Source organism: Crotalus tigris, unplaced genomic scaffold (genome assembly GCF_016545835.1).
Source record: "Crotalus tigris isolate CLP2741 ecotype Arizona unplaced genomic scaffold, ASM1654583v1 scf7180000018553.2237530, whole genome shotgun sequence".
Taxonomy (NCBI): domain Eukaryota; kingdom Metazoa; phylum Chordata; class Lepidosauria; order Squamata; family Viperidae; genus Crotalus; species Crotalus tigris.
This window is the reverse complement of record NW_024097074.1, coordinates 2,083,755-2,105,000: the sequence shown is the minus strand read 5'-3', so window position 1 is coordinate 2,105,000 and position 21,246 is coordinate 2,083,755. Positions and strand designations below refer to the sequence as shown.

Below are 21,246 nucleotides of genomic sequence, written 5' to 3'. Positions count from 1 at the left end.
ACCGGGCTGCACAAACAAGCGAATCCCCATTCGCAGGATGCAGGCAGCACACAAAACCACGCTGCCCCCTCTCCAGTCTGCAGAAAAATCTCTGTCCATAGAACTGGTTCCTGGTGGCCCACAGTTTGGGTGTCTCTGATCTAGTTTTCACAAGAGGGATCCTAAACTACAACTGCCGGATCATCACAATGAGAGAGTGATTCTTGAAAAACAGCCTTGGTCGCCTGCAAGAACTCACAACTGTCTAAAATACTAACTCAACTTCTTTTTCCTAGGACCACCTTTGAATTTTACTTCCCCAAAGTCCTATTTTTATGATAGAAACCCACCAGGCAACGCCATGTCTCCTCCTTCCATAGTCTGTGTCTTTTTCACGTCTCCAGTGCCATAATAACGTTTCATTTGCACACCGATGAAGTGTAGCTTGTTCGCTGAGCTCCATGAATCAACCCTTTTAATTTCTGAGAGGTTCGCTGTTTTTTCTTTTCTTTTCAAACAACAGCAATAGAAACAAGAACAGCAGCACTCCGTAATGTTTGTTTTTTAAACTTGAAAAGATTTTTTTTCTCTCTCGCAAACCCTCCTGTTTCTCAGAAGTAACCTCGTCAGGTGAGCAGAATCAAGTTATTTTTTAAGATCAGGAGAAATTTCGATTCGAAGAGAGGCATAAGCAAGAGAATGAACCTTGATCAATCAACACAAATCCCATATTTCTTTTTCCGCTCAATCTACGACCAGTTAATCCGTCTTTTCGTTTGTTTTCTTCAGGGGCCCTCTTAGACTAAATTAGATTGAGGAGAAAAGGACTTTGCACCTTGGAAATAAAAAAAAAAATGCATATTTAAGAATTTGTCCCATTCTAGTTTTTTAAGAAAGCACAAAGATACGTAGCTGTTTACAAAATAGAGTATCTATCTGTCTATATATATTAATGAAAGAAATAGAGAGATATATATCTTTATTCCCAGCCTAGATATTTGGCATAATTTGCTGTTAATTTATTAAGCCTGAAATGTAGACAGGACTTTGCTAGCAAAGAGGGATAAACGGAGATTCCGTTCAACTTCAGTTCGCACCCTGCCCCGCCCTCTTTTTTGTGCAGATCACACGGCTTTATGCGGCTGTAATCGACAACCTGTGAAGGCATCATTTAAACCCCACCCCCCATTCCAAATAATATTTCTGTGTAGTGTTAGCTGTGAATTTACCTTGTACAGCTCTATTGCTATAAATATAATTCCATGTATTAATAGTCACAGAAAAGCTGTAAGTGAGCAACTATTTTTATGAAACCACCACTATGGATAAATTAACTTTTGCAGAAATCTTGTTTACTGTATGATATTCTAAACCACTCAAATAAAATATATATCCAAGAATCTTTTTTTTTCCCAACTGTTTATACCGTGTAGTTCATTATGGGTCCCCCAAGAAGCATGAGTGGTAGGTGGAGTTACTTCTGAGGTAGTTCTGCCTACAACTGAATATTGCCACACTAAAGCTATTATCTTTAGCAATGCTATAGATACAGGTAGTCCTCAACTTATGGGAACAGTTGAGCTCGAGATTTCTGTTAAGAGAGACAATTGTTAGGTGAGTCTTGCCCCCATTTTATGATGTTTCTTGCCACATTTGTTAAGTGAATCACTGTAGTTGTTAGGAGTGGAACACGGTTGTTAAGTCAATCTGGTTTCCCCCATTAACTCTGTTTGTCAGGAGGTCTCAAAAGGGGATCCCGTGACCCCCCCCCTTGCCAAATGAACCGGTTGCCAAAGGTCCAAATTTTGATCAGGTGACCATGGGGGGGGGATGCTGTGACAGTCATGTGAAAAATGGTCATAAGTCACTTTTTTCAATGCCGCTGTAATTTCAAACAATTAACTCAACAAATAGTTGTAAGTCTAGGACAGGAGTAGGCAACCTTGGCTCTTTTATGACTCGTGGACTTCCAACTCCCAGAATTCCTGAGCCAGCCTGGCTCAACTTGGAAATCTCTCCCTTTCCCCTCAGCATGGCTGGCTCAGGAATTCTGGGAGTTGAAGTCCACCAGTCACAAAAGAGCCAGGGTTGCCTACCTCTGACCTAGGCCTAGGCCGCTTTATGACTCATGGACTTCAACTCCCAGAATTCCTGAGCCAGCCTGGCTCAACTTGGAAATCTCTCCCTTTTCCCTCAGCATGGCTAGCTCAGGAATTCTGGGAGTTGAAGTCCATGAATCATAAAAGAGCCAAGGTTGCCTACCCCTGGTCTAGGACTTCCTGCATACTCTGAACTGTTGGGGAGGGTCTACTTTTGCCCTCTTCCCACGCTCCAGACACTTCAGACTCAGAATAACAGAATAAAAACAGAATAACAGCGTTGTAAGGGACCTTGGAGGTCTTCTAGTCCAGCCTCCTGCTCAAGCAGGAGACTCTATGCCATTCCTGGCAAATGGCGGTCCAATCTCTTCTTCAAAGCATCCAAATTTTGATCGCATAACCATGGGGATGCTGCGACAGTCGATAACTGTGAAAAACGGTCATAAGTCATATCGTTCTGTGCCGTTGTAACTTTGAACGGTCACTAACTGAACTGTTGTAAATCGAGGACTATTTGTACTCCCGTTCGGCAGATGAAGCAGAAACAAACATCTTCAAACAAACAGAATTTTCTTAGAACAAAGAATAATAGAATTGGAGGCCTTCTAATCCCACCCCCTACTCAAGCAGGAGACCTTACACCAGTGTTTCTCAACCTTGACAATTTTAAGGCATGTGGACTTCAACTCCCAGAATTCCACAGCCAGCATTGCTGACTGTGGAATTCTGGGAGTTGAAGTCCACATGCCTTAAAATTGTCAAGGTTGAGAAACACTGCCTTACACCATTCTGGACAAATGGCTGTCCAGTCTCTTCCTAAAAACCTTCAGTGATGGAGCACCCACATCTGGAGGTAAGCCATTCCATTGATTAATAGTTTTCATTGTCAGATTTCTCCTTCATTCTAGGCTGGATCTCCGTTTAATGATCTTCCTCTCATCCATGGCTTCTTGTTCTGCCTTCAAGTAGTTTGGAGAATAGTCTATCCCTTGTTCTCTGTGGGAGCCCCTCAAATATTGGAAGACGGCCAGCATCTCCCACGTTGTCCTGTTCTTCGTTAAACTGGACATACCTAGGGTCCTCAATTGTTCATCGTGCGGTTTAGCCTTCAGATCTCTTTTATCTTAATTGAAGTCTCCTCAACTGAGAGTGTGTGACATTAATCACATAACGTTTCAGAAGTGAACTGGAATTTCTTCTTTGGCTTCAACATTACAGCATCTTGAGAAGATTGATACCAAGAGTCCTCCAGTCTGAATGTTCTTGATCGACTTAACCAGCTATAGATAGTTTTTTAGAGGGTCAAAGAGCCCCCCTCGTGGCACTAGTGGGGGAAGCATCAAGAAATCAGAAATGATATTTCAGAACAGACGAACAGAGTTGGAAGGGACCTTGGAGTCTTCTAGACCAACACCCTGCTCAGGCAGGAGACCGTAAACCATTCCAGACAAGTCCAGTCTCTTCTTAACAGCCTCCATTGATGGAGCACCCACAACTTCTGGAGGCAAGTTGTTTCACTGGTTAATTGTCCTCCCTGTCAGGAAGTTTCTCCTTAGTTCTAAGTTGGTTCTCTCCTTGATGAGTTTCCATCCATTGTTTCTTGTCCTACCTTCAGGTCTTTTGGAGAATAGGTTGACCCCCTCTTCTTTGGGGCAGCCCCTGAGATATTGGAACGCTGCTATCATACCACCCCTACTTCTTACTTTTCACTAGACTAGACAAAGCAGCTCATTTTATTTTATTAAAACAGCTCATGAAATTTAACCAGTTGTAAAGTTTCCGGACTTGTTCCTTATTTCCCGCAAAAGCCAACAATACCGTTGTATCAACATCAAGTGAGTAGTCTGCACTTTTTGTAATGGAAATCTATTTCTAAATTCTGGGTTGTGACAACACAATACATAGGTCTCTGTTTGCCCAGGATAGCATCGGGAATATTTTTATGAAAGGCTCAAAACCTCTTGCTCCATGTAGTAGCTGTAGAGAATCTGGAAGGATGCAAAACGGCTGCATTTTTAAGAGTTAACAATAAAATGGTCTCCTGGACGTGTGTGCCGAGACTTTTAAAGGCAATCACAGAGAAAAGAGTGTTGTCTTACCTGAACGCTTCTTCTCAGCAGGATGGTGTAGAATCTACTGATTGGGTTATTTAATCCCACCTGCTCAGACTAAGAGCTTCAGTGAGGAAATGTAAGAGAAGGAACGACAGAACATGGGGGCAGAGTTAAGAGAGGGCTCAGCCTAGAATCCCTACATAGTCACAAGTGGACTAATTCCAATCTCCCTTGATGCCATTGACCCTTGTCTAACCCCAAACAGGTGCTGTTAATTGAAATTCTTGTGACTATTTAGTAATAAATCAGTTTCATTGGACCTTCATGTGTGGATCTGATCGTTGGCAGGAAGACATCCGATAGGAAAAACACAAAGGACTACCATCAGCCACTGGTTTTATTCCAAAGCTTGAGCACGCTGCCGGTTACAAACATAAGTCAACAACAATTAAACAACATCTGCCGCATTCTCCTTACCGCTCTCTTCTCAAATAAAAGATGTAAGATAAGCTTAGATTAGCTTCTCAATTGTAGGCTTGATTTACCAATGGCACAATTTAAACCTGTCATTATTTGTGAGGTACTTTTCCTACCCGATAGTTCTGCAAGTTTGCCAACGCTAACCGTAATTAGTGCAACAATCCAGCATACCGCCAGTTGCAGAGGTACGGTCTGCTTACGATCAAATTTCTGCTCAAAACTCAAAAACTGCTGCCATCCAATAAGATCCTACTCGGTATTTAGAGATCTCAAAACACGAAAACACAATGCTTCCTTACGAAAACATCTGTTCTGTTTTTTTCTTTACAAAAAAAATGGTAAGGCAGAATGGAGTCTGATTTCTGATCGCTACACAACTCATCCTCAGTTCATATTGTTCTTTAGGTTTTTTTTTTCTTAAAATATATTCTTTGTAAAATTTAGCTTTAGGTAGGTCCGTACCGTATTTTGGAAAAAAAAATTATCTATAAAACAGACTTAATTCCTAAACATAACCTGAAGATCAGACCACACAAATGAAGAAGAAGAACAGGTCACGTGGTCAAAGTTTTGACATGATAAAATGCATGTTGTTAAAGCTCTAATAATATATTCTTTTGGGAGAAAGGGTGAACAAACAATAACACAACAGAGGATACTTTGGTCATTAGTACAGCAACGAATAAAATACAAAATGTTTGTGTTACTTTATATATATATAAATGCCTTATACCACACCAGAGCAATCGTAATAATTCTGCAGAGGAAGTGACTGTCTACATTTTCTTTCTGTTCAGCTACATTATTTTCTCTTGCTTACATTTAAAATAACTATGTTTTCAAACTAAGGGGTCAGCTTAGAAATGCAGGCTCTTCCAAGGGTATTCAACATAATACAATGGTTTATGTTTACCCACTTGATTACAATTTGATAACGTAAGCCGATTTTCATAAAGACTTTGTTCTCAGCCGATTTTTTTTTTTAAAAAAAAATCAAGCGATCCTTTTTCTCCAAATAGTGATCGCTCTATCCCAAGGGTAGGCAACCTTGGCTCTTTTATGACTCATGGACTTCAACTCCCAGAATTCCTGAGAATTCTGGGAGTTGAAGTCCATGAGTCATAAAAGAGCCAAGGTTGCCTACCCCTGCTCTATCCTGTAAAGCCAACCATTTAACATTTTATTGATTCTAATTTGTTAAGCTGCCCAACTCTGATAAGACTTTTATGCAAAGGCCACAAACTTCACCTAAGGCCCAGGGTGCCCACCAGCAAATACCCACAGCCTTTGGGCTATCCCGCTCACCTAACGGAGTGACAACCTGTCACAGGCAACTTTTGTGATATGCTGTGTTGACTGCTCAATGGAATGGGAGAAGCCCAGAGTCTTTGCTTGCACGCCTAACATTTGGTCTGCCCTCCATAGATCAGAACTGTGCATATTACATCAAGGTAACTCAATTATAGACATCACCCCTCCCCTGTTTACTGCATCACTAACCACTAGTTACTCATATTATTACTCAAGGCAAAACTGACTTAATACTGTCTACACATATAAACCTATACATAGCTTTAGAAAATTAGAGAAACCCAGTTAAATGACCCTACCTGGAACCAGAAATAAATTTAGCCAGTAAGCTTATTGCGCGTGTTATTTGAAAACAAAGAAGAGAATCTGTTTCTCTTGGTCCTTTCAGATCATAAATGGAAATTTTAAATTGCCAATTAGGCTGCCTGTTTTTTTTAAATATGCTCAACTATTCTGGGAAGTTCAGCATACAATAACTTCCTCCAGAGTGAAGAGGCAAATCGGGAATTTGGGAATATTTTTTTTTCACGAATTCAAGAATTTTGGGGGGATCTTGTGTGTGTTGTGTGTGTGTGTGTGTGTGTGTGTGTCAGGAAAGACCTTCCCTGCAATAATCCGCAATTGCTTATCAGCCAGGATAGGAACAGGATCGAAAAACTGGCGTTCCATTATATAATTTAAAACATATACCTTATTAAGTTCACTTTAAAGTCTCTGCGTGGTACAAGTTTGCCTACACTATAGTGTACTGTGGGGAAAATATTCATTCTGAGCATAAACCTTTTTTTTATGCCCGCTGGCAAAAGCTATATTATTGCACCACAGAGCACCGTAGTATATGCAAGTTTAGTATATATAAAGATCGTTATTAAAACAACCACAAAAGTGCACATACTGAGCGGCAAAGAGCTGGATAAACAGCCCCACGTTTAAAATAAATACTACAGCTAATTTTTTTTTTTATCAAAATATCTTACAACGTAGTAACAGTTTACAATTATTGCTCGGCTAAAAAACATCGAGAAAAGAGCACTTGTTATCTTGCTCGGTAATACCTCCTTGAGATTCAGTCCTGTTTAAACAACAGTTCCCTGTGGATCCTGGAATCACTTGAGTAAGAGAGCTACTGGATCTTGCATTTATTCTTTTAAAAAAAAATTTTTTTTTACTCATATCTATTAGCTCCCTGGCATAATGCGTTGTCGTTAACAGTAGGTATCATTTTCAACTATAAACGACAATATGCTGGTGGGCTCAAGACTCTCTTCCCAAAGGCGGTATATAAAAACCTTCTAAATAACTTTGTAATACTTATTCGATAAAGTGATTTCCTGTAACAATAAAACTCTGTAGCTAAAAGGGCTTCCTTCTGTACCAAATCCATGAAGCCAATCTGACTTATGTGAGGTGAAACCACAACCAGGGTTGTGATTCCCTCCGATTTTGACCTTTTCGTTAACCAAAGCCTGTTGAGAATCCACAACCAAACACACTGTCAGTTAAAACAAAGTTTACCCCCCCCCAAAAAAAATCGAAAAGGTAAAATAAATATTTAGATTGCACTAGTCAGTCAGTTGTAAACACTTCGGGGTTGTTGTTTTTTCTCTCCCCCCCTCCAAGGATGTCCGTCAAGAGATTGCAATGACTGAAATCCGCCAGGGGGGGGGGCTGCACAGAGGCCGTTTAGTCTTCTGAGTTGTCTTCTTCAACGCGAGGTATTGGACGAGGGGGTCAGGATTTGATCTTCCAAAGCTGAAATTGAAAACAGGGATAAGCAAAAGATTCCAGTTTGACCGCTTTATGTTTCTCTTGCCCTCCCTAAATTTGCATTTGATAGACTCTCTGTAGCTCAGTGTTTCTCAACCTTGACAATTTTAAGACATGTGGACTTCAATTCCCAGAATTCCACAGCCAGCAATGCTGGCTGTGGAATTCTGGGAGTTGAAGTCCACATGCCTTAAAATTGTCAAGGTTGAGAAACACTGCTGTAGCTCAAGGTTCAGCTGTGGGGTCCATGGTGCTCTCTGAGCTGGGTGGTTTTCTTGCAGACGTTTCACTACCAGACTAGGTAACGTCATCAGTGCTAGAAGGGAGGGGGAGTTGTGGAGAGGAGGAAGAGGAGGAGGAGAAGGACAACAACGACAACTGTGGGGTTCTTGGTACTCTCTGGGCTTGGTTCTTGCAGACGTTTCATGACCCAACTAGGTAATGTCATCAGTGCTAGAAGGGAGTGAGGTTGTAGAGTGGAGGAGGAGGAGGAGGAGGAGGAGGAGGAGGAGGAAGAAGAAGAGGAGGAAGAGGAGGAGGAGGACGACGACTGCGGTATCCTTGGTACTCTCTGGGCTTGGTTCTTGCAGACGTTTCATGACCCAACTAGGTAATGTCATCAGTGCTAGAAGGGAGTGAGGTTGTAGAGGAGGAGGAGGAGGAGGAGGAGGAGGAGGACGACGACGATGACAACGACGGCGGTATCCTTGGTACTCTCTGAGCTTGGTTCTTGCAGATGTTTCATGGCCCAACTATGTAATGTCATCAGTGAGGTTGTAGAGAGGAGGAGGAGGAGAATGACTATGGGGTCCTTGGTGCTCTCTGAGCTTGGTGGTCTTCTTGCAGACGTTTCATTACCAAACGAGGTAACATCATCAGTGCTAGCGAGGGTGTGGGGTTTGCTCTCATTTTATACTAGTGGCTTGCTCTGTCAGTGCTGGTAGATGTTTCATTCCCAACTAGGTAACATCGGTCCTGCCCTGATAATGTTTCCTAATTCCTAAACCCCTTCTAGCCCTGATGATGTTACCTAGTTTGGTAATGAAACGTCTACAAGAAAACCACCAAGCGCAGAGAACACCAAGGACCCCACAGTCCTCCTCCTCCTCTTCTCCACAAACCCCTCTCTCTTCCAGCACTGATGACGTTACCTAGTTGGGTAATGAAACGTCTGCAAGAAAACCACCACGAATACACCGAGGACCCCACAATTCAACTTTTGAGATACAGATATTCTCTTTTATCAAATGCAAGTTTAGGGATTAATACAATCTCAACAGGAAAAAAAAACAAACAAACCTAAGCATACAATTATGTTGAGAAAGTGCTTTCTTTTCTTTCAAAGCTACGCTTGGGAAAAAAAAACCCGACCCAAACCTATCATAAAGTATTTCCATTCAAAGTTGATCAATCCTCATTTAAGTCAGTCAATTATCTAACACCGGGGTAGGCAACCTCGGCTCTTTTATGACTCATGGACTTCAACTCCCAGAAGTCCTGAGTCAGCTGACTCAGGAATTCTGGGAGTTGAAGTCCATGAGTCATAAAAGAGCCGAGGTTGCCTACCCCTGATCTAACAGCTTCGAAAGTTGCAGATAACGGCTTTCACTTCAAGCTGTTTTTATTGCAAATCACTAGTTAGTTGAAGCTCATTCCAGTCTGAAACCGGGTCCAAACTGGTTCCCACGTTCCTTTTTTCATTGTTTATTTTACGAGTTCTATTATTTTACTCCTGCTTATCGGCCTTTCATTTTCTTTTTCATACTGTAAGACACCTAGCATTGCTGGCTGTGGAATTCTGGGAGTTGAAGTCCACATGCCTTAAAATTGTCAAGGTTGAGAAACACTGCTAAGGCGTGGTAGGCAGCAAATAAATTAACAAATAAATACATAAAAGCATGCTAGGGATCTATGCGTCCAGACATTAACGCCAATATTTAGGATTGAAATTAAAGAAATTTTATAACATAATGCAATGGTTGCCGACATGTTTTCATATAGTTCAGAAAAGAACAGATGCTAGTGACAGAAACAAATCAAAGCTTTTTAAAAGGATGGGCACTTTTCAATCTTTACCAATGAAATCACACTGTTTTTTTAAAAAAAAAAAATCTGCAAAAGTCAAAAGATAAATTCAGGGCAAAATTGAGAAGTTTACCTTTAAGTTAAATCCAAGCAAGTCGCTGATTACACCCGAAACAGCAGACAGAATAACAACTTGTGTTATATTGTAGAGCAGAGGATTCATTGTTAAGCCGTATAATCTGAAGGGATTGTCCAGTTCCTGGGAAAAAGGAAATATATTTACGTCATATGAATGGGAGAAATATTAAATCATCTACCTGGAAGAAATACAGCTAATCCTCTACTTACAACGGTTTGCGTAGTGACTGTTCAAAAGTTACAACGGTGGCTATTAAATTCACTTCACTGTCTTGCTTAGCAGTGGAAAATTTGGGCTCAGTTGTAGCCGTAAATTAAGAACGACCAGTACTGTTTAAATATTCTTTTTCCACTGATTGTTATGGATTTTAATTTTTGCCAAGGTACACTTTGGCACTTTCTGCAACAGAAATGGCAGAATTTAAGGTGTTTTTTTAAAAAAATAAATCAATAAATCCAAAATGGCAGAACACAAATGGCAAATTATCGGGGGGCGGGGGGGGAATGAAAACCACAGTCTCAAAAGGGAACCATACTGAGCAAAGATGGTGTCATTTATGGCGACCCAAATCATTTCCACATTTTTAATCCTTACCTTTAATAACTTTGTGGCAAGCTTTAAGACGTTGTTTACCAAAGTCAGCTCTTCTTTCTTGTTTGGCTTCTTTTCCATTTTCAAGTACAAGTTTATCTAAGCCACGACGGAGAAACAGGTGTTATACTTAAAACAAAACCATCATCTCAAATAGCATTTTTTTTAAAAAAAAAAAAACCGTGACAATGTTTGTCTTTCGTGTATCGCAGTTTTAAAACATTTATTTATATAAACAATCGGTAAGTCTCTCTTCAGCCGAAGAAATTTCAGGGCAATGGATAATGGATGGAACCAAATTAAATTAACATTGAAAGGCAGACAGACCTGTCAACTATTTTCTTTTTTTAAAAAAACGAAGAACGGTAAAATGAGTACACAAAAGATGATGAGCTGACGTGCTTAATAGATGCTTTAAAGCCTTCCTTTGGTTACTTATAAGATACTACTGTTCCGAAGGAAAGCGTTTCAAGGATAGAGCATCAAAAGTACAGTATTCGCTCCCAAGGATGTTTTTCCAAGACCCAGCTGGACGTTCTTGGTTTTTCCTTGAGGATGTTTCGCTCTTCATCCAAGAAGCTTCTTCAGTTCTGACTGAATGGTGGAGAATGGGAGGATTTATATCCCTTGCAGTCATCTGGTCGTTAGTACTCTTTCTGAGAGTCATGGAGTCCCACTTGGGAGTTTATCTCTGCCCTCAAGGCCACCTGAATAGTGCAAATGAGTGTGCAGCTTTTTTGGAACTGCTGGAAGGACTGTGTTTTGTATGTATGTATGTAGGTAGGTAGGTAGGTAGGTAGGTAGGTAGGTCTTTGGTTATTCAGGTTTTCTCCTGCGTAAAATTGGAAGTGTCTTGGCGACGTTTCGACGAAGTCCCACTCGTCATCTTCAGGCTGGTGTTTTCAGCTTCGTGCTCCTCGAAGCACGAAGCTGAAAACACCAGCCTGAAGATGACGAATGGGACTTCGTCGAAACGTCGCCAAGACACTTCCAATTTTACGCGGGAGAAAACCCGAATAACCAAAGACCTACATACAAACACCCGCGAAAACCTCAGAAAACACACACACACACATATATATATATATATATATATATATATATATATATATATATATGGTTAATAATGCTAAAAATATGAACCCTGGGAGTATTCTATATATATATATATAGAAGAGTTTTATAAAAGTTACAATATAAACCCCAAAACCAAACCACCTTAAACCCCCCCCCACTACCCAGAGCTGAATACAGGGTTACAATTATAATAATCATAATCTAACTAACATCAATCAACTATATAAATAACCAAATCCATAATGCGCTTCAACTCCCCTTTAGCATAAATATAAACAAATTAAAAGTAAACATAATAATAAAAACATAAACAAACATAATATCCTAGTTGTTAAACTAATTATTAAATACAATATCCAAATTGTTAAACAATACTAATACTAATACCAATAATAATATCGTATAATTAAAACTAATAAAAAAAATTCCACCATAACAAACTATTAATTAAGATTTACTCATAAACTAACAGGAAGGACTGTGTTGTAAACAGGAGGTGGGTGATGTTGTATCCCTACCCCTCTGTTGAGAGAGGGCTGTTCAATTTTAACCTAGATGGACTCTCTGGCCATTTTTTTCAAGTCATTCTCCACCATTCAGTCAGAACTAAAGAAGCTTCTTGGATGAGAAGGGAAACGTCTTCAAGGAAAAAATCAAGTCCAGTTACCTCTTGAAAAAGCACCCTTGGGACATCCGTGACCTGGATAGACTGAGAATCTCCGCAGACATACAGGATTCTCTGTTTCCTATTGGCTGAAGCCTTAAATCAGGGGTCTTCAAACTTGGCCCTTTGATGACTTGTGGACTTCAACTCCCAGAATGCCTCAGCCAGGTATGCTGGCTGGGGAATTCTGGGAGTTGAAGTCCACAAGTCTTAAAATTGCCATGGTTGGGGACCTTTGGTCTGTCTGTCTGTCTTTCTGTCTCTCTATCTATCTATCATCTATCTAAATATCATCTATCTATCATCCATCTACCCACCTATCCATCCATCTATCCATCTATCCATCTATCTATCTATCTATCTATCACCTTTCTCATCCATCTATCTACTCTCTCTAATTTGAGGTCGCCTTTCTCTGTCATGCTTCTGGGCCGCTTTCAGATAAAAATTCTAAAACAAAAAAGCATAATATATCCAGAGAAAAGAGTAACGATGCTTTGAGGGAAATCAACGCCAGGAAATTTCCTTACCTGTTCCGTAAGCAAGATTGATGTATTGCTGTATTTCTTGCTTGTTTCGGACCCCAGGGTTACAAATCTCAAAAGAAAGAGGGTTAAGGAAACGCACCATATCACTAGTTCCCAATTATAATGGCAATCCAGGAAGACTGCATGGACATGAAGCAGCTGAAATAAGGTAAAACAAAAACAGAGGAGTTAATTTTCCCTAAGCACTGAAGGATCTTTCAAAAAAATTAATCGACTTCTGCTGCAATCTTAATAACAGGGGTCTTCAAACCTGGCCCTTTTATGACTTGTGGACTTCAACTCCCAGAATGCCTCAGCCAGCGTGTACGCTGGCTGAGGCATTCTGGGAGTTGAAGTCCACAAGTCATAAAAGGGCCAAATTTGAAGACCCGTCTTAAATCTAACGAACAAAATGGAGGCTGGCTGAGGCATTCTGGGAGTTGACGTCCACAAGTCATAAAAGGGCCAAGTTTGAAGACCTCGTCTTAAATTTAACAAACAAAATGGAGGCTGGCTGAGGCATTCTGGGAGTTGAAGTCCACCAGTCATAAAAGGGCCAAGTTTGAAGACCCCTATCTTAAATCTAACAAACAAAATGGAGGCTGGCTGAGGCATTCTGGGAGTTGAAGTCCACTAGTCATAAAAGGGCCAAGTTTGAAGACCCCTGTCTTAAATCTAACAAACAAAATGGAAGCTGGCTGAGGCACTCTGGGAGTTCACGTCCACAAGTCATCAAAGGGCCAAGTTTGAAGACCCTGGCTTTATAAAATTTTCACTTTCCTGAGGACAGGCCTGTTCAACTTTAATGTGATGTATTTCTGAGTAGACACGCCTATGGCTCCATTAGCAGAAGGAAAGGAATTACAACTTCCTTCATCTGTGCAAGATTTATAAAAATGGGCTAAGCGAATCACCCTGGCCCCTTGGACCGGTGCCATCTCTTGTGCTACGCTACCAAGTGGAAACGTTCAGCTGCGTTTATAGTTAAGGAAAAAATAGTCATAAAATTGATATAGCGATGCTAGTTAAGATTCCTTCCTGTCCCTTGATTAGCCATTGAACAAAGTCTCTTTTGCATACTTCTTTGTGGTAATGATCCACACAAAGCAAACGACACTCTGAGGCCTGTTATCTAGATCAGTGTTTCTCAATCTTGTCACCTTGGACTTCAAATCCCAGAATTCTCCAGAGAAGGACAACTAAGATGATTAAGGGCCTGGAGACTAAAACATATGAAGAACGGCTGCAGGATTTGGGTTTGGCTAGTCTAGAGAAAAGAAGGACTAGGGGGGACATGACAGCAATGTTCCAGCATTTGAGGGGCTGCCACAAAGAGGTCAAATTATTCTACAAAGCACCAGAAGGCAAGACAAGAAACAATGGATGGAAACTAACCAAGGAGAGAAACAATCTGGAATTAAGGAGAAACTTCCTAACAGTGAGGACAATTAACCAGTGGAACATCTTGCTTCCAGAAGTTGTGGGTGCTCCATCACTGGAGGTTTTTAACAAAAGACTGGATATCCACTTTTCTGAAATGGTATACGGCAGTGGTTCTCAACCTTTTTAATGCCGCGACCCCCAACCGGTTGTAACTCGAGGACTACTCAAATGGTCATAGGTCGAGGACTACTCAACTGGTGCAGCACCGTTTGCAGAATGGGACTTTTGGTGGGCTCAGCAGGGCAGAGACAGCCTGGACAATTCCTATTGGCTTTTGAAAGCCAATGGAATTAGACTCTATTCAAGAGAGTCTATTCTATTGGCTTTCAAAAGCCAATAGAATAAAAGGGAGTAGCACAGCTAAGGAAAAGGGGGGAAAAAATGGCAGACTGCGTTGTTTGGCGACCCCCATGAAATGGTCGTTCGACCCCAAATGGGGTCCCGACCCACAGGTTGAGAACCGCTGGTATAGGGTCTCCTATACCACTGAGCAAGGGTTTGGACTAGAAGACCTCCAAGGTCCCTTCCAGCTCTATTCTGATGGATTTGAGTGGATGGATTGATGGATGGATTGACAAGGCTAAAAAATAACTGATCCAGCTAAACACATTTGCTGTTGGGCCAACCTCTACTTTTGCTTCCGGGCTGTGGATGCATTTGACCTCTGAAGTCCATCTGAAGAGGCATGCAGGAACATTGCTAACTAAGCTGCGTAATTGCGATATTCCGACAGGAAGGAAAATCCGTTCCCATCGGGTTCCTTACCTGCGCGCAGCAGATAAATACAACAGAAATAGTCAGCAAGAAAGCAGAGGAAACGATGACGTCCACTGAACGCTGAGGTCCTCTTCGCTGAAAACAGAAACAAAAACAGTGAATGGAAGGCACGAATGAATCATCACACAAGCTGGTCTCCTATTAATATACAGCAGTGGTAACTTGTGCAAGTAAAATATTGCATTATTATTATTATTATTTATAAGTTTTACTGATTTTCTAATTTTACATTTGAGTATTGGAAAAGCCGCGGGGCGGCTGGGTTAATCGATAATACAATAACATACAAATATCTTTAGTGCAAATCTCAAGCTCCTACATTCAATTTTTCCTCTCTTTTCCCCTTAGGATTTACTGCCCCCTGTTTAACCTAATGCAATTCTTATTAAATCAATTAAATTAAAAAAAAAACATTCTTACATTTGTCAATAATTTTTGGCTTGTACATATCCTTATTCAGTCTTTTATGGACAATCAATGTCCTAAGTAGTTTCCCCTACTTTTTAATTTCCCCTTGATATTTAGCTTAACATTTAATATGTATAGTTTCCAAGTTTTAAATAACCAACGTTCCCATTATCACCATACATCACAAAGTCTAATACTCAGAATGCACATGTTATCTATTGAAATATATTCTATTTCTCTCCAAAATATTGCATTATTTGCTGTACGGTTCAGCGCCTAGGTTCTTAAAAAAGGAATTATTTACAATGAATGGGAAGAAGTGCTAGTGATATCTTTAAAGATACAGAAATAGCCGGATCACAGTGTAGGCCAGTGGTGGCAAACCTATGGCACGGGTGCCAGAGGCGGCACTCAGAGGCCTCTCTGTGGGCACGCGCGCCATTGCCCCAGTCCTAGGCCTTCAGCTGGGTTTTATAAAACCTTTTCGCTTTAGGCCTCTGCCGCCGTGTGCAAAAAGAAAAGGTTCAATCAATCAATCAATTTCTCGCGGGAAAAAAAAGATCTCGCAAAGTTGGAATTGATTGATTGAACTTTTTAGTCCCACCCAGTCTGCCGTTATCACCGAAGCCACACCCACCCAATGGGCCACGCCCACCCAATGGGCCACGCCCACCCAACAATATATAAGTAGGTTTTGGGTTGTAGTTTGGGCACTCGGTCTCTAAAAGGTTCGCCATCACTGGTAGGCAGTCCTCAAATTAGGAGCATGAAATGCATGATGAAGACAGAAACGGGGTCTACTGTGGTCTGACTGACTGACTTTCTCTTCGTTCTTGATCCCCTGATTTGCTTGTGCCATCCTGAGAAAGATGGGTCATTAATTCTATACTATGTGTGATGTGGTCACGACATAAGCCTAAGACTGAAAATTAGGCTTGTCAGATGCTATATTTTTCCTATCCTGCTCTATGGAGTAGAGAGTTGGTCTCTGACAGAAGGCCATCCGAAGAGACTAGAAGCATTTGAAATGTGGATTTACAGGCGGCTGTTACGTATAAGCTGGGCTGACAAGATCAGAAATGAGGAGGCGATAAGCCGCCTAGGAAAGCCAAGGGAAATCATCAAAACAATTAAAAAATGAAAATTAGAATATTTCGGACATGTGATGCGACACCCAGAAAAATATACTCCATTTAATCCTCCAGGGAAAGATTGAAGGCAAACGAGGTCCAGGCAGAAGAAGAACATTGTGGCTTCAAAATCTAAGGGATTGGTTTGGACAAAACTCAGCAGCCCTTTTTCGTGCGGCTGCTGATAAAAACAGGATCGCCAACATGATCGCCAACGTCCGATAACGGATATGGCACAAGAAGAAGTGTGGTGTAGGTATATATAGGTATATAGCATGTGTATATGTGTGTCATGTTTGTGTATGGGTAGATATATACTTTCTTTGGAGAGCAGGCAACAGAATTTCATTTTTAATGGGTGTCGGTGTGCTCACGGTAAAAGAAAAATGACAATAAAGGTTATCTTAATCTTAAAAACAAGGGGAGAGTTTAAGCCTATCGCACCAAGAGCGTCTACGGCAGTGGTTCTCAACCTTTTTAATGCCGCGACCCCCAACCGGTTGTAAGTCGAGGACTACTCAACCGGTCATTAAGTCGAGGACTACTCAAGTGGTGCAGCACCGTTTGCAGACTGGGACTTTTGGCGGGCTCAGCAGGGCAGAGACAGCCGGGACAATTCCTACTGGCTTTGGAAAGCCAATAGAATTAGACTCTATTCAAGAGAGTCTATTCTATTGGCTTTCAAAAGCGAATAGAAGAAAAGGGAGTAGCACAGCTAAGGAAAAGGGGGGGAAAAATGGCCGACTGCGTTGTTTGGCGGACCCCAGTGAAATGGTCGTTCGAGCCCAAAAGGGGTCCCAACCCACAGGTTGAGAACCACTGGTCTACGGCATGAAATAGAAACAATAAGAAATAAATACAAGAGACGGCAACAAACCTTCAGATAGGAGCGGAGAGAAAGCCACATTTTAATATTCTGCACTTTTTTCAGCCGGAAGTGCGGAACTTCTGACTTCCGGGCTCTTCTGGCAGATGTTAAATGACCGAACAATTTGGCAAAAAGCAGCCTCTGCAAAACAGAAAGGGTTTTTACGTGAAACAAATAGCGGCCTTCACTGTATGCCTCTCAGTGGCGCCCAGGTGGGAAAAGCAGAATGCAACCATAATTATTCACACTATTTTCTGGGTTGGTGGCCCGCAGGTGGCTGGGAGCACCTGTGACACTCGCGCAGGTGAGGTCCCGAGGAAGAAGAGGGGAAGAGGCAAGTTGGTTAGAGGGTGGATACGGTTTGGGGGGAAATGGGTGAGCAATACCGAACGTGGTGTGTATCAATCGGTTTTATTTTTTTTTAATCTGAAGTATTTTTATGAATGTAATTGAAAATAAAAAATTTTTACAAAAAAAAAGCCTCCAGGTGGCCTCAACGACTCTCTACAAGAATGCAAATGACCAGCCGTCTGCAAGGAGTATAAATCCTTCCACTCCCCACCATCCAGTCAGAGCTGGAGAAGCTTCTGGGATGAGAAGCGAAACGTCTTCAAAGAAAGAAGCGAGAAAGTCCAGTTGCGTCTTGAAAAAAAAACAATCACCTTTGGGATGAGATCACGGACAAATACGTCAATTCTTTTCCCCCAAAAAAGAAGACTTGGAGAGAGGTTTGGGGCTAAGGTAGTGGTTTTCAACCTTTTTAATGCCGCGACCCCCAACCGGTCGTAACTCGAGGACTACTCAACTGGTGCAGCACCGTTTGCAGACTGGGACTTTTGGTGGGCTCAGCAGGGCAGAGACAGCCTGGACAATTCCTATTGGCTTTTGAAAGCCAATAGAATTAGACTCTATTCAAGAGAGTCTATTCTATTGGCTTTCAAAAGCCAATAGAATAAAAGGGAGTAGCACAGCTAAGGAAAAGGGGGGGGAGAAAATGGCGGACTGCGTTGTTTGGCGACCCCCGTGAAATGGTCGCTCGACCCCCAAATGGGGTCCCGACCCACAGGTTGAGAACCGCTGGGCTAAGTCTTACCTGCTTGTACGTTCTCTCAGCCACGCATAAAAGGAAGAAAAAAATCCACACGAGGGAAACACGGACTATAAAGCAGACAACAACCATGGATATCACCATTATGTTTCCATTTGACCCGAAGGCGATAGCGTAGAGCTCGGTAGCCGTGTGCGTGGCTAAATGTTCCAGATCTTTTTCTTGTGACAGTCTAAAGACAAACGGGGTTAATCCTAGGATTAAGGAGACCACGTTTCCAAAAATCTGGTAACCGATGCCTGGAACGTAGCTGTTCACCTGAAGACAGGAAACAAAGCAAAGACGACGACGGGGGGTGCGCTTTAATACATCGTGTTACCGTGAAGTGGTTTACAGTGCCTAAAAAAGGAAATCTGGATTCGGCTGAATGAAAGTGTAAAATCTAATGTGAGACCGTTGGTAGTGGTATCCTATTGTGATTATGATTATGATTATTACTCTGTTGCTTTGCATGTACATTGAGAACTTCTGCACCGGAAACAAATGCCTTGTGTGTCTAAACACGCTTAGCCGAGTAAAGCCTCTCTGCTCTCCTGTCCCCTTGCAATTCACCTTCCCTTCCCTCCCCTCCCCTCCGCCTTCCCTTCCCCTCCCCATCCCCACCCCATCCTATCCCATCACGGTGGTGGTGCAGTGGTTAGAAGGCAGTACTGCAGGCTAATACACTGCTCACACCAGGAGTTCGATCCTGACCGGCTCAAGGTTTACTCAGCCTTCCGTCCTTCCGAGGTCGGTAAAATGAGGACCCAGACTGTTGGGGGCAAAAGGCTGACTCTGTAAACCACTTGAAGAGGGCTTTGTAAAGCACTACGAAGCGGTATATACATCTATTGCTATGCCTTCGTCCCTTCCTTCCTACCTTCCTTCCTTCCATTCATTCATTCATTCCTCTCTTATTCCCTTTCTCATTCTCCTTCCTGGTGGGACAGGTTAAAAGGAAGTATTGCAGGCTAATTCTGCCCACTGCCAGCAGTTCGATCCTGACTGGCTCAAGGTTGACTCAGCCTTCTGTCCTTCCAAATTCAGTAAAATGAGGACCCAGATTGTTGGGGGCGACAGGCTGACTCTGTAGAGAGGGCTGTAAAGCACTATGAAGCAATATATAAGTCTAAGTGATATTGCTACCCTTTCCTTTCCTTTTTCCCCTTTTCCTTTCCTTTCTTTTCCTTTCCGTTCCTTTCTTCTTTCCCTTTTTCATTTCCTCTTTCCCTTTTCCCTTTCCTTTTTCTCTTTTTCTTTTCCTTTCCTTTTTCCCTTTTCCCTTTCCTTTTTCCCCTCTTCCTTTCCTTTCTTTTCCTTTCTGTTCCTTTCTTCTTTCCCTTTTTCATTTCCTCTTTCCCTTTTCCCTTTCCTTTTTCTCTTTTTCTTTTCCTTTCCTTTTTCCCTTTTCCCTTTCCTTTTTCCCCTCTTCCTTTCCTTTCTTTTCCTTTCTGTTCCTTTCTTCTTTCCCTTTTTCCTTTCCTCTTTCCCTTTTTCCTTTCCTTTCTTTTCCTTTCTGTTCCTTTCTTCTTTCCCTTTTTCCTTTCCTTTTTCCCTTTTTCCTTTCCTTTCCTTTTTCCTTTTTCCCTTTTTCCTTTCTTTTTTCCCTTTTTCCTTTCCTTTTTCCTTTCCTTTCCTTTTCCTCTTTCCTTTCCTTTCCTTTCCCCTTTTCCCTTTCCCTTCTTTTTCCTTTCCGTTCCTTTCTTCTTTCCCTTTTTCATTTCCTTTTTCCCTTTTTCCTTTCCTTTCCTTTTTCCTTTTTCCCTTTTTCCTTTCTTTTTTCCCTTTTTCCTTTCCTTTTTCCTTTCCTTTCCTTTTCCTCTTTCCTTTCCTTTCCTTTCCCCTTTTCCCTTTCCCTTCTTTTCCTTTCCGTTCCTTTCTTCTTTCCCTTTTTCATTTCCTCTTTCCCCTTTTCCTTTCCCTTTTCCCTTTTCCCTTTCCTCTTTCCCTTTCCCCCATCCTATCCTCATTCAATTCTACAGAATCTTCAGAGTGTGGATGTAAATCATCCAGGCTAAAAGTATCTTAAAGGTTTAAATCACGGCAACTGGACCAAAGTTGATTAAAACCGAGAAGCTTCATTACTCATCTAAGTAACCTCTTCAGTCAAAATGAACACTTTGGGTTAAGCATAGAGTCTTCATTCACATATTGCAATTTCATTTTGGGGGAGAAACCCCCGGCAGGCATTTTAGCAGGAGTCAGTACATTCCGACGACTCTAAAAACCTAAGGAATCAGCCAACCATCTAGACACTTCAATGAGCCTTTCAAGCATCCTGTTTAATCGGGACAAATCTTAAGACGCTTAAAAGAGACTCACTCTGTTCATGATCATGCCGCTGATCTCCAGAACGGACATGTCAGCCTTTTTGCAGTCGTTCCCTTCCCACACGATGGCGCTGACTTTCTCTAGCCCGGGGTTAGAGCTGTGGAACCAGGGCAAATGACTCTGCCAAAAATAAACAGAAAAAGGGCATAGGAGGTTCCGTAAACAACTAATTAACAATAATAACAAAAGTCATATCGTCAATAGCGGGTGAGTAGTCTAGCAAACATTATAGCTTTGGACAGGTTTGGCCAGCTCCATATAAAATATAAAATAATATATAAAATATAAAACATAAATATAAATAATATAAATATAAAAAAATATAATGTTGAAACTAGAACAGGGGTCTTCAAATGTGGCCCTTTTATGACTTGTGGACTTCAAATCCCAGAATTCCTCAGCCGCTGGCTGAGGAATTCTGGGAGTTGAAGTCCACAAGTCATAAAAGGGCCAAGTTTGAAGACCCCTCCCAAAATTCCTCAGCCAGGC

At 41.6% G+C, this 21,246-nt stretch overlaps 2 protein-coding genes across 7 annotated transcripts in view; one reads left to right on the top strand and one right to left on the bottom strand.

Moving 5' to 3' along the window:
* MAGI2 (membrane associated guanylate kinase, WW and PDZ domain containing 2) overlaps window positions 1–1,397 on the top strand; it is a 132,945-nt gene extending 131,548 nt beyond the window's left edge. For all 4 annotated transcript variants that reach the window (XM_039354511.1, XM_039354508.1, XM_039354507.1 and 1 more), the window contains one exon: window positions 1–1,397. This exon is cut by the window's left edge and continues 1,618 nt beyond it. The gene's annotated coding sequence lies outside the window, so the exon portion shown is untranslated.
* Window positions 1,398–4,511: 3,114 nt separating this feature from the next.
* PHTF2 (putative homeodomain transcription factor 2) overlaps window positions 4,512–21,246 on the bottom strand; it is a 76,146-nt gene continuing 59,411 nt past the window's right edge. For 2 of the 3 annotated variants that reach the window (XM_039354515.1, XM_039354514.1), the window contains 8 exons: window positions 20,749–20,877; window positions 18,433–18,705; window positions 17,349–17,480; window positions 14,922–15,008; window positions 12,717–12,872; window positions 10,449–10,544; window positions 9,849–9,974; window positions 7,093–7,675 (listed from right to left, as the gene is read on the bottom strand). In XM_039354515.1, coding sequence (XP_039210449.1) covers window positions 7,655–7,675; window positions 9,849–9,974; window positions 10,449–10,544; window positions 12,717–12,872; window positions 14,922–15,008; window positions 17,349–17,480; window positions 18,433–18,705; window positions 20,749–20,877 — 1,020 coding nt within the window. In that variant the 3' untranslated portion in view covers window positions 7,093–7,654. Of the gene's footprint in view, window positions 5,660–5,781; window positions 7,676–9,848; window positions 9,975–10,448; window positions 10,545–12,716; window positions 12,873–14,921; window positions 15,009–17,348; window positions 17,481–18,432; window positions 18,706–20,748; window positions 20,878–21,246 lie in introns of those variants that run through there. The other variant, XR_005558011.1, reaches the window with a different exon arrangement.